This window comes from Filicampus tigris, chromosome 21 (assembly GCF_054856515.1).
Source record: "Filicampus tigris isolate MCC_2025a chromosome 21, RoL_Ftig_1.0, whole genome shotgun sequence".
Classification (NCBI taxonomy): domain Eukaryota; kingdom Metazoa; phylum Chordata; class Actinopteri; order Syngnathiformes; family Syngnathidae; genus Filicampus; species Filicampus tigris.
In genome coordinates, this window is record NC_141237.1 from 10901006 (window position 1) to 10912187 (window position 11182).

Below are 11182 nucleotides of genomic sequence, written 5' to 3' on the forward strand. Positions count from 1 at the left end.
TGTGTTAAATGAATGTTTTTATTTTTATTTTTCTGGAAGTGACGTCATCACCGGAAACCTATTTAAGTCGGGGGAAAAGTGGTGATCATTCTTTCTCAGCTCGCGGACAGCCTCCGGTCGTCTTCGTCAACCAGCTGCTCAGCACACATCTTCCCCACAGGATCCTCGAGAACTTTGACAAGGTGAGTGCTCAATCTTTAATATGCTATTAAAATTCACTGCTTTTGTTCACTTTGCGCTAAAGTAGCACTTTAGGCGTGCTCACGCCTTGCTAACATGGTAAGTTGAAGCGTTTTATCCAGCGTTGGTAAGTCCCGCTTCCTAAGACTTTAAATTGCATCAAAACGCGTTTTTGGGACGGAGATATTGATAAATGGATGAACGCAATTATTTATTCATGGTTAAGTAGATGTTTATTCAACAGTAATGCTTTTACTTTGTGACGATGGCTAACGCAACATTTCTCAAATCTTTTCCAGCATTTGGACGAAAGTGCCGTTTTGCCTAAGGTAAGTCGACAACACAAAACAAATATATATTTTCATGCATGTGTGTTAATCGTCTCATTTCTGTCCACAGGCTTGCAACTTAAACAGAACGGCCAGGTTGACTGCAAAATGGCACAATTGCTGTGTTTTTATATAAAAGATATCATTATTAAACAGAGTAAATCAAATGTTTGTGTGTGTGTTGATTCTTATTGCTGTCTACAGGCTTAGATCTGAAACAAAATGGCCCAAATGACCCTTAATATGTTTGACGTCCTGGATTTTTGGGACATGGCGTCAAGAGACTTTTGCATGTCTACCAAATGTGAGGTTGCAAAGCCACTAGCTTGTCAGGATGAGTATTTTAAAGTCTAATGCTTACTTTCCCTTTCAGGCCGCCATGCTGTTGAAAAGGCGTCCAGCTCGGCTCTCCTCACTGGTAAAAAAAACCACACTCTTATATACATGTACAAATGTTTGACTAACTATTTCAGCATGTGCTGACCGGGGGACCTCTTCAATCAGCAAAGGTGTGTCTAATCCAGTAAGTAAAAACCCAGCCACAGTTTGACTTGCGCCACAGGTGCTTCCACTCAACCAGCTTCTGGGAGCTCGTTTACCTGCCGGTTGAGTGGAAGCACCTGCAGCCAAACTGTGGCAGCGGTTTTACTTTTTACTTTCTGGACCTGGATACGACGCCTGAGTCATGTGGGAAATGTAGATTTTTTTTTTTTTTGCTGCAGACGCACCAGCCAGGATTCTGGATCAAACCGAAGGAGGGTCAGGGGACCCAATGTGACTTTCCAGCGGTGTCCCATCTGAACTTCAGTTTTTTTTCTGCAGTCATGCCAGAGCTTCATTGAGAGCTGTGGAACAAGATGGTGGTGTACAAAGTGAGCATTTTTTTTCCTCTGCAGTTTTGCCAATGTTGCAGCGAAGACACTCATCAGGGGTCTCCAATCCTGTTTCCTGAATGTTTTGTCTCCCTGCTACAACACACCTGATTGAAATAATCAGCAAGCTCTTTAGGAGCCTGATAATTTCAATCAGTGTGTTGCAGATGGGCAGGACAGCAATCCACTAGGAACATGACTGAAGATTCTGGTCAACAATTTGCTAACTTTTGTCCTGCTCTTGTCCACCAGGTGGTGCTGAGATTTGGTCGGTGCAGCATGGATCAACTTGTGAAGTGGAGCTCCTCTTCAAGGTTGGAACCTGTTGCCAAAGACAAACTTGATGAATCAAAATACTTGACTGTTTTTTGTTGTTCTAGACGGCGCCATGATGAACTTGTTGACCAGTTAAACAGTCTACAACAAACTTGGCATGTTGAAAGAGCACACGCCTGCTTTTTCTTTGGCATGCACTGCAGCTTCCACCTGCTTGGCAAAGAAAATCTCCATTTTAATGTAGAAGGTCCTCAAAGCTGCCTATATTTTCAATATTAAGACATGCAAATAAACGCACTAAAAATAGCAGCTTGACTGGTCTGTCATTTGTGGTGTTTACAGCTTTGTCCATCCGGGAGAAGTCTCTGCACCAGTCCAGAGTTTCAGGCGCTTGCTCAGCTGCTGCAGTGGAAAGTTCCAGTCTCCAGTGAATCAAAACGTTTAAGTTAACTAAAAATGAGTCACCATGTCATTAAAGGTGAAATGCTACATTCATGGTATATTTCTGATGCCATTAGCTTTTGAGTGAACTTTTGAACTCACTTAGGTCTTTGTCCACACGCTGGCCAACCGACTACTCCCATGTGGCGACGTCATCCAACTTGAATGGTGCACATGAAGCTTGCCAGGGTGTTCAACGATGAAGAGCTCCTGCAGAAGCGTACAGTCAAATGTAACTGCATTTTTGGTTGGTCATAATTGGGGTCTACTCACATGCTCCTTGTCCTGCAGACGGCGCCACTGGAGTGCTACGAGCTGCAACATGACTGAAAATTCTGCCTGAGGATGAGTCCAATGCCGGTAAGAAAAGCAACATTTCATTTCAGCTAGCATGTTCCAGTTGTCTCGACAAAGTTGAATGATTTTGTTCTTGTGTCCAGTGTGGCGCACAGTCGAGTACCTGCTCCCAGCCAGCGACAAGCAGCACCACTTTTGCCTTGGTTGTTGGTTGCTCATCTGCGCGGTGCTGTAGCCAAACTTTGAGGCAGCCTGAGAAGAAATGGGAGACATTTACCCTTGGACGGTATGATCTTTAGATGTTTTTCACTTTACAATCCTCATGACGACTTGTCTGACCCACTACTTATGTTTTTTCTTCCCCTTTCCAGGCAACAAGGAACAGATCATCTTCAATCATAACGCACCTGTGAAGACTTGAGTCTTGATGGCTGGTAGGTTTCAAGCCCCAAACATCTTCTGCACAAGACGTTGACTTAACTCTTGACTTACGGATGTTTTTTGTCTTAGGTCCACACGCTTGTCCAAGTTCTTCTTGCTGGCCGACGACTTTGCAACGAGCAGACTGTCATCCAACTTGACACTTTGTCTTCGTCTCGCTTGGCCGACCACTTCAGCACGCAGCATCGAGCAGACTGTCATCCAACTTGTAACTTGTTTGTGATTGTTTACTCTGCAAAAGAAATAAAGCTTGATCAAAACTAACACTTAAGCTCTAAATTTCATTCTTACACACATTACAAAAAACTTGCTTGAAGCAAAGTAACAAGCAAAAAAAAAAAATCTAAAATTATTTTCCACATTTTTTTCCAAATTTATTTTCCGAATTTTTTTTCCAAATTTTTTTTCCCGAACTTTTTTTTCCGAATTTTTTTTTTCCCCAGTTTTTTTTGTGCTGGAAAATGGGCGTGGCAAGGCCGGAATAAGGCTTTCTGATTCGCTGATGGGTCTGGAAGTGGGTGGAGCAATGCAGATAAAGGGCTGTGATTGGTCAAAAGGCGGGTGGAGCTATGCAAATTAGAAGCGCTGTGATTGGCCAGTTGCAAAGTGGGCGTGGTTATGCAAATTTAGAGCGATCTGATTGGTCGAAGTTGCTATTTTATGCAAATTACTGCATTCTGATTGGCTATGCAAATTTAAGCCGCGCTGTGATTGGTGGATTCGAAATTGGGCGGAGTTAGGGGCGGTCCTAGCAGCAGATAGTTTTTTTGAAGGCACTTTTGAGTCTCCAGGTCAAAGTTGCACTTCAGTCACAACATTAGACACAAGTCTTTTACTATTCCCCTCAATCTCACATGACCCAAAGCTCGATGAATTGAAAGATTGCTCGAGTTTTGAGTCATGAGGAGACAAACAGGAGCAGTAATGACTGACGTGCAACTCTCACCTCAAGACTTCCAGCAGCCTTTGGAATAGTTTTCCACTGCAGCAACCGACGACACGCATGAAAGGCTTCAAATGAGGGCAGACTTACCAATCAAACACAAAGACTCCAATTCAAGTTCAACAATTTATTGGACAAAAGCTAACATGACTATTTGAAAGCATTTCACCAGTCAATGTTTGTGTGAGCTAACTCAAGTTGCACACACAGACATTGACGATGGAAGCAGCCTAAGTGTTGCCTGCTTGACGAGCTCATGTGTGATGTCACTCACTTCAAATGACACGCAAACACTTAGGCGATGGCACCAAAGGGGGACGTGAGCACACTGGGCATCTTGCACTGGGACAAAAACTAAGTGTCCAGCACAACACCATCATCACACACTGCTGGACATGCTTTTAAATGACACTGATGTGAACCAAGTTAGTCAAAAACAGATTTTTTTTTTTAATGTGACATTATTTTTTAACTAACTTGGCCCACATCATTGTCATTCAAAAACATGTCCAGAAATGTCTGACGATGGTGTTGTGGTTGACAGTGTCATGCAGTACATGGATCAGAAGTTGAAGTTCAGTGCACTCACGTCCACCTTGTGGTGCGAGGTGACATCACACATCAGCTCTTCAAACACACGACACTGCTCAATACTCACACGGGTCCAAATGCAGCTTGACCTTCCCTTCCCTTCCGCACGTCCCACAAGTCTGTCGGCTGCACCTTTGAACCCCAAGCCTCCTTGATCCATCTGGCCAGGCAGAAAAAAAGACAAAAGCAGTGAGTAACACTCTCCTGTACATAAAATGTTGATTTTTTTTAAAGATTCAACTCATATTATTAGTCAAATAAAGTGATATAGTTTCACTTTCAACACGTCCACTTCCAACTGTGCCCACACAGGCAATGCATCTGTGTGAGCCATCAGCTGGTGGCTTTCTCTCCACACCTGACATCCAATGAGCAACTAATGCTCCTTTCTGGTCAAGCAGGACTTCAAAGTCTTCCTACTGAAAATATTGAGTCGCTCAATAGTGTTCAAATGTACAAAAAAAGTAAAACTACTACATCAGACAACAAACTGCTTCTCAGATATCATTCCTTTACCCCCCCCTTGTAAAAATGACACCGTACAACACGACATTCATTTTTAAGTTTATTTCTATTTCAAAAGTATACAACTTTTTAAGTTGACGGTTTACGATTACAACTTAAAATCTCGTAGCGCAATTATTTTGTTCCTTTTCACTGTGGCTCTAATAATCCTTTGAATTAAAATGTGATATCAATTTGGGAAATAACAGATTGAACTGTCTATTCATACAATTTTTTATTATTTTATCTTATTTATTTATTGGGGTGGAGCCTCTTTCTGTTTGGCAACGTCACGCCCCAGCATGCTACATTTACTGACAACATAGAATTTGCTCACTCTGTGTTTAAAAGCTGCCTCCACAATCAATCTTAAAGGTTGCTCACCTGAGTGATGGCTTCATTTGCAGTCTGAACCCATCATACTGATGATGTTACAGCAAAAATAATTATATTTTTCACTGAAATTATCGTTTACTTCTCAATGATATGGAACATTTGCATTGAAATGTAGATCAGCAAAATATCTTGGAGAAATAAATATTACATTAAAAAAAAGACTGGTTGTTTTTCATTCAACAGATATTAACATGCACCATAGTGTCAGAGTAAAATGATTTCTTATTTCCTTCCATTCCTCCTTCCTTCCTTCCTGTACAATTTATCCGAATTTTCCTATTTATATTCAAAATGTAAATTATGTCAGGAACATGCCTGCACGTGCTTTACTGTAAATATATCTAATATTAATGCATACATTGCATACATGTACGCACGCACGCAATAAAGTTGTCGTTAGCTATACCGGTAGTCTGCGCATTACTGGACATCTTAATCTGGTGATGAAACTTCACTTTGTGCTGCGGTTAGCCTCAAGTGCAGTTGCACTGAAGCGTGGCGAATCTGAGCGTGCGGCCACGTTTTTGCGATTAACAAATGTAGCAGTTTCGAACTAGTCGCTGCTCCAGATCACCCGTTCTGTGTGTTACCGATCTGGGGTAGTGTAGGGTCGGGGGTAGAGAAGCACGGCGGCGGATTTTAAATGGTTAGCATTTACCTTAGTCTAGCCGCGTAGCTCATCTCGGCAGTCCCGCTTTTGTTTACGTTGCCTCCGCCACCTGCGGCGCCTGACAGACCGGAGAACAACCCACGTTGGTCTCGCTATCTCGCCCGAGATGTTAAAAGTGCAGGGGAAAATAAAATTCTCGAACTCGTCAATTTGTACTCTAATCCAATCTCGACTACATCCACACGATTATAGTATCCAGCAGCTAAATTAAATATTACAGTTAAAAGGGATTCATTTAATGGCACAAACCAACTCTCCCAGTAAATGATGGCGAGGCTCCCTCCAGTGGTCATTTACCGGTATCTCAATGGGAAGACGACAAGACCGGACAGTGAAAACTATGCGTAATGCCACAAAAACTGTGAACAATCGCCACGAAAAATCATGTGGACATCAATACTGATACCATTCAAGTAAGTCAAGCGCTTTCCTTGATTGGCAGCTGAGTGCTATTGTGGGCGTGCTAGCTGACAAGCCACCGTTGTTGATATTGTTTTACGGGACGTATTGAGTAACAATAAACAATGTTTGACGTGACGTATTGAGTAACAATAAACAAACTTGAAAGCCCAAGTGCCGTAATTATGCTACTAAACTGAGTACATAAATACATTTATATACAAACGACAAATAGACGGTTTAAAAATTAAAATGACTCACGGAAAAATCAGCTGGGGGTCACCGGAAGACCTAATTAAACCGGATGTATACCATTCTCCTTCTTCTTCTTCTCCTTGGTGCATATCACCACCTACTGTACAGGCGCTCGAAAATGAATTTGCCAAGCGATTTATGATGTTTAGTTGTCTACAGTGGCTCAATAAAGACAAAATAAGTAATATGTACCGTAACTGTATGTGTGTGTGGGTGTGGGGGGGGGGGGGGGGCGCGCAGGTGGAGCAGAGCAGACAGCAGACCTGTCCCTATTCCTGATCAAGTACGTGATGATGCTGATCGTGGGCATTCCGTCTGTGTTGTGGGTAGGCAGCAAGAAGACCTGCTTCGAGTGGGCCAGCTTCTTCCACGGCAAACACATTTTATAGTACGACGTTTTTGGGAAAAAGACATCAAAAACCGACCATGTACAGTAAGGCGTTTTTGGGGGGAAAAAACGATCACGTAGAGTGAGCTGTTTTTAGGGGAAAACAACAGACCATGGCATTTGGCGTAAGGCGTTTTTTGGAAAGAAAAAAAACACATTGTATATTAAGGTGTTTTTGGAGAAAAAAACAACTATATATAGTAAGGTATTTTGGGGGGGGGGATAAGACCATGTTTAGTCCTGCGTTTCTTTTTTGGGGGGGGCGACCATGTATATATAGCAAGGCGTTTTTTGGAAGAAACTCAGAAAGTCTTCCCATTTTCCCTCTCCAACCATATAAATAGTTATTAAAGTTGATTTCACATTGTTTCTTTGTGTGTTGCAGGTTCTCGACGGACCTGTCGGACTAGGAGAGAAAACCCCCACCTCTCCCCTCCTCCCTCCCAGCCATCTACTGTAGATGAGACGCCCTACAGCGTCTCAACCTTCCGGGGCCCTTATCAACAAAGGGGGGATGACCATCTAGTAAGGTGTTTTTTGGGGGAAAAAAACTAACCATGAATAGTGCGGCATTTAAAAAAAAAAAAAAATGGCCATGTATAGTAAGGCGTTTTGGGGAAAAAAATGACCATGTAGTAAGGCGTTTTTGGGGAAAAAATACGACCATGTATATAGTAAGGCGTTTTTTGGAGAAAAAGAAAACACTGTATAGTAAGGCGTTTTTGTGAAAAAAAAAACACCCTGTGTAGTGAGGCCTTTTTTGGAGAAAAAAACAACCATGTATAGTAATGTGTTTTGGGAGGGTGGGGGTATGCGACCATGTATAGTCATGCGTTTTTTGGGGGGGGCAACCATGTATATGTACCGAGGCGTTTTTTGGAAGAAAGTCAGAAAGTCTTCCCATTTTTCCTCTCAACAGTATCAATAGTTATTAAAGTTGATTTCACTGTGTTTCTTTGTGTGTTGCAGGTTCTCTACGGACCTGTCGGACCAGGAGAGACCCCCCCCAAAAAAACGACCATGTATAGTAAGCTGATTTTTGGGGGAAAAAAACCCAACAATGTAGTAAGACGTTTTTGGGAGAGGAAAAAAGACTATGTATAGTAAGGCGTTTTTTGGGGGAAAAAACGACCATGTATAGTTAGGCGTTTTATGCGACCTACACTGTAGTACTTTTTCATACCAGTAGGTGGCAGCAACAGCAACAGGTTGCTAATCGTCTTTGTTTGGAGACAGGCGAATTAGTGACGCATGTTTAAACACCATGTAAGGCGTTTTTTGGAAAGAAAGAAAAAACACCCTGTATAGAAAGGCGTATTGGGGAAAAATACAACCATGTATAGTGAGGCTTTTTTTTGGGGGGGGGGGCGACCATGTATAATAAGGCGATTTTTTTTGGGGGGGGGGACAAACACATTGTATAGTACCATGTTTTGGGGAAAAAGACATCAAAAACCGACCATGTATAGTAAGGCGTTTTTTGGGGGGGAAAAACGATCACGTAGAGTGAGCTGTTTTTTGGGGATAACAACAGACCATGGCGTTTGGCGTAAGGCGTTTTTTGGAAAGAAAAAAACCCCACATTGTATATTAAGGTGTTTTTGGAGAAAAAAACAACTATATGTAGTAAGGTATTTTGGGGGGGGGGGAAAAGACCATGTATAGTTATGCGTTTCTTTTTTTGGGGGGGCGACCATGTATATATAGCAAGGCGTTTTTTGGAAGAAAGTCAGAAAGTCTTCCCATTTTTCCTCTCAACAGTATCAATAGTTATTCAAGTTGATTTCACTGTGTTTCTTTGTGTGTTGCAGGTTCTCTACGGACCTGTCGGACCAGGAGAGAACCCCCCCTCCAAAAAACGACCATGTATAGTAAGCTGTTTTTTTGGGGGAAAAAAAACAACAATGTAGTAAGACGTTTTTGGGAGAGGAAAAAAGACCATGTATAGTAAGGCGTTTTTTGGGGGAAAAACGACCATGTATAGTTAGGCGTTTTATGCGACCTACACTGTAGTACTTTTTCATACCAGTAGGTGGCAGCAACAGCAACAGGTTGCTAATCGTCTTTGTTTGGAGACAGGCGAATTAGTGACGCATGTTTAAACACCATTTAAGGCGTTTTTTGGAAAGAAAGAAAAAACACCCTGTATAGAAAGGCGTTTTGGGGAAAAATACAACCATGTATAGTGAGGCTTTTTTTTGGGGGGGGGGCGACCATGTATAATAAGGCGATTTTTTTGGGGGGGGGACAAACACATTGTATAGTACGATGTTTTGGGGAAAAAGACATCAAAAACCGACCATGTATAGTAAGGCGTTTTTTGGGGGGGAAAAACGATCACGTAGAGTGAGCTGTTTTTTGGGGATAACAACAGACCATGGCGTTTGGCGTAAGGCGTTTTTTGGAAAGAAAAAAACCCCACATTGTATATTAAGGTGTTTTTGGAGAAAAAAACAACTATATGTAGTAAGGTATTTTGGGGGGGGGGGGGGGGGGATAAGACCATGTATAGTTATGCGTTTCTTTTTTTGGGGGGGCGACCATGTATATATAGCAAGGCGTTTTTTGGAAGAAAGTCAGAAAGTCTTCCCATTTTTTCCTCTCAACAGTATCAATAGTTATTCAAGTTGATTTCACTGTGTTTCTTTGTGTGTTGCAGGTTCTCTACGGACCTGTCGGACCAGGAGAGAACCCCCCCTCCAAAAAACGACCATGTATAGTAAGCTGTTTTTTTGGGGGAAAAAAAACAACAATGTAGTAAGACGTTTTTGGGAGAGGAAAAAAGACCATGTATAGTAAGGCGTTTTTTGGGGGAAAAACGACCATGTATAGTTAGGCGTTTTATGCGACCTACACTGTAGTACTTTTCCATACCAGTAGGTAGCAGCAACAGCAACAGGTTGCTAATCGTCTTTGTTTGGAGACGGGCGAATTAGTGACGCATGTTTAAACACCATGTAAGGTGTTTTTTGGAAAGAAAGAAAAAACACCCTGTATAGAAAGGCGTTTTGGGGAAAAATACAACCATGTATAGTGAGGCTTTTTTGGGGGGGGGGGGCGACCATGTATAATAAGGCGATTTTTTTTTGGGGGGGGGACAAACACATTGTATAGTACCATGTTTTGGGGAAAAAGACATCAAAAACCGACCATGTATAGTAAGGCGTTTTTTGGGGGGGAAAAACGATCACGTAGAGTGAGCTGTTTTTTGGGGATAACAACAGACCATGGCGTTTGGCGTAAGGCGTTTTTTGGAAAGAAAAAAACCCCACATTGTATATAAAGGTGTTTTTGGAGAAAAAAACAACTATATGTAGTAAGGTATTTTGGGGGGGGGGGGATAAGACCATGTATAGTTATGCGTTTCTTTTTTTGGGGGGGCGACCATGTATATATAGCAAGGCGTTTTTTGGAAGAAACTCAGAAAGTCTTCCCATTTTTCCTCTCAACAGTATCAATAGCTATTAAAGTTGATTTCACATTGTTTCTTTGTGTGTTGCAGGTTCTCGACGGACCTGTCGGACAAGGAGAGAAAACCCCCACCTCTCCCCTCCTCCCTCCCAGCCATCTACTGTAGATGAGACGCCCTACAGCGTCTCAACCTTCCGGGGCCCTTATCAACAAAGGGGGGATGACCATCTAGTAAGGTGTTTTTTGGGGGAAAAAAACTAACCATGAATAGTGCGGCATTTAAAAAAAAAAAAAAAAATGGCCATGTATAGTAAGGCGTTTTGGGGAAAAAAATGACCATGTAGTAAGGCGTTTTTTGGGAAAAAATACGACCATGTATATAGTAAGGCGTTTTTTGGAGAGAAAGAAAACACTGTATAGTAAGGCGTTTTTGTGAAAAAAAAAAACACCCTGTGTAGTGAGGCCTTTTTGGAGAAAAAAACAACCATGTATAGTAATGTGTTTTGGGAGGGGGGGGGTATGCGACCATGTATAGTCATGCGTTTTTTGGGGGGGGCAACCATGTATATGTACCGAGGCGTTTTTTGGAAGAAAGTCAGAAAGTCTTCCCATTTTTCCTCTCAACAGTATCAATAGTTATTAAAGTTGATTTCACTGTGTTTCTTTGTGTGTTGCAGGTTCTCTACGGACCTGTCGGACCAGGAGAGACCCCCCCCCCCCCCCAAAAAAAAACCGACCATGTATAGTAAGCTGTTTTTTTGGGGAAAAAAACAACAACAATGTAGTAAG

The 11182-nt window shown here is 42.1% G+C and overlaps 2 protein-coding genes across 20 annotated transcripts in view; one reads left to right on the top strand and one right to left on the bottom strand.

Moving 5' to 3' along the window:
* Window positions 1–6799, bottom strand: LOC147127581 (uncharacterized). Of its 6 annotated transcripts, none has more exons than XR_015084295.1 (8): window positions 6601–6792; window positions 4438–4530; window positions 2803–3068; window positions 2559–2647; window positions 2372–2437; window positions 2201–2308; window positions 1610–2059; window positions 1–1354 (listed from the first exon to the last, which is right to left on the bottom strand). XR_015084295.1 is itself a non-coding variant. In XM_086020987.1 (8 exons), exons 1-5 carry the CDS (start codon window positions 6681–6683, stop codon window positions 2407–2409), a joined length of 477 nt encoding a protein of 158 aa, XP_085877113.1. In that variant the 5' UTR covers window positions 6684–6787; the 3' UTR covers window positions 1–1354; window positions 1610–2059; window positions 2201–2308; window positions 2372–2406. The 6 variants fall into 6 exon arrangements, 5 of the variants coding, with proteins under 5 accessions (XP_085877113.1, XP_085877111.1, XP_085877108.1 ...); XM_086020987.1 differs by having other exon boundaries at window positions 2888–3068; window positions 6601–6787; XM_086020985.1 differs by adding an exon at window positions 5929–5998 and having other exon boundaries at window positions 2372–2647; window positions 2888–3068; window positions 6601–6615.
* The window catches only part of LOC147127582 (uncharacterized), a 25994-nt gene continuing 14862 nt past the window's right edge, over window positions 51–11182 (top strand). For 2 of the 14 annotated variants that reach the window (XR_015084300.1, XR_015084310.1), the window contains exons 1-10: window positions 51–182; window positions 480–509; window positions 580–605; window positions 714–813; window positions 883–927; window positions 983–1032; window positions 1232–1381; window positions 1634–1695; window positions 1762–2135; window positions 2205–2318. The gene's annotated coding sequence lies outside the window, so the exon portion shown is untranslated. Of the gene's footprint in view, window positions 183–479; window positions 510–579; window positions 606–713; window positions 814–882; window positions 1033–1231; window positions 1382–1633; window positions 1696–1761; window positions 2319–11182 lie in introns of all 14 variants that reach the window. The other 12 variants (XR_015084311.1, XR_015084301.1, XR_015084304.1 and 9 more) reach the window with 11 other exon arrangements.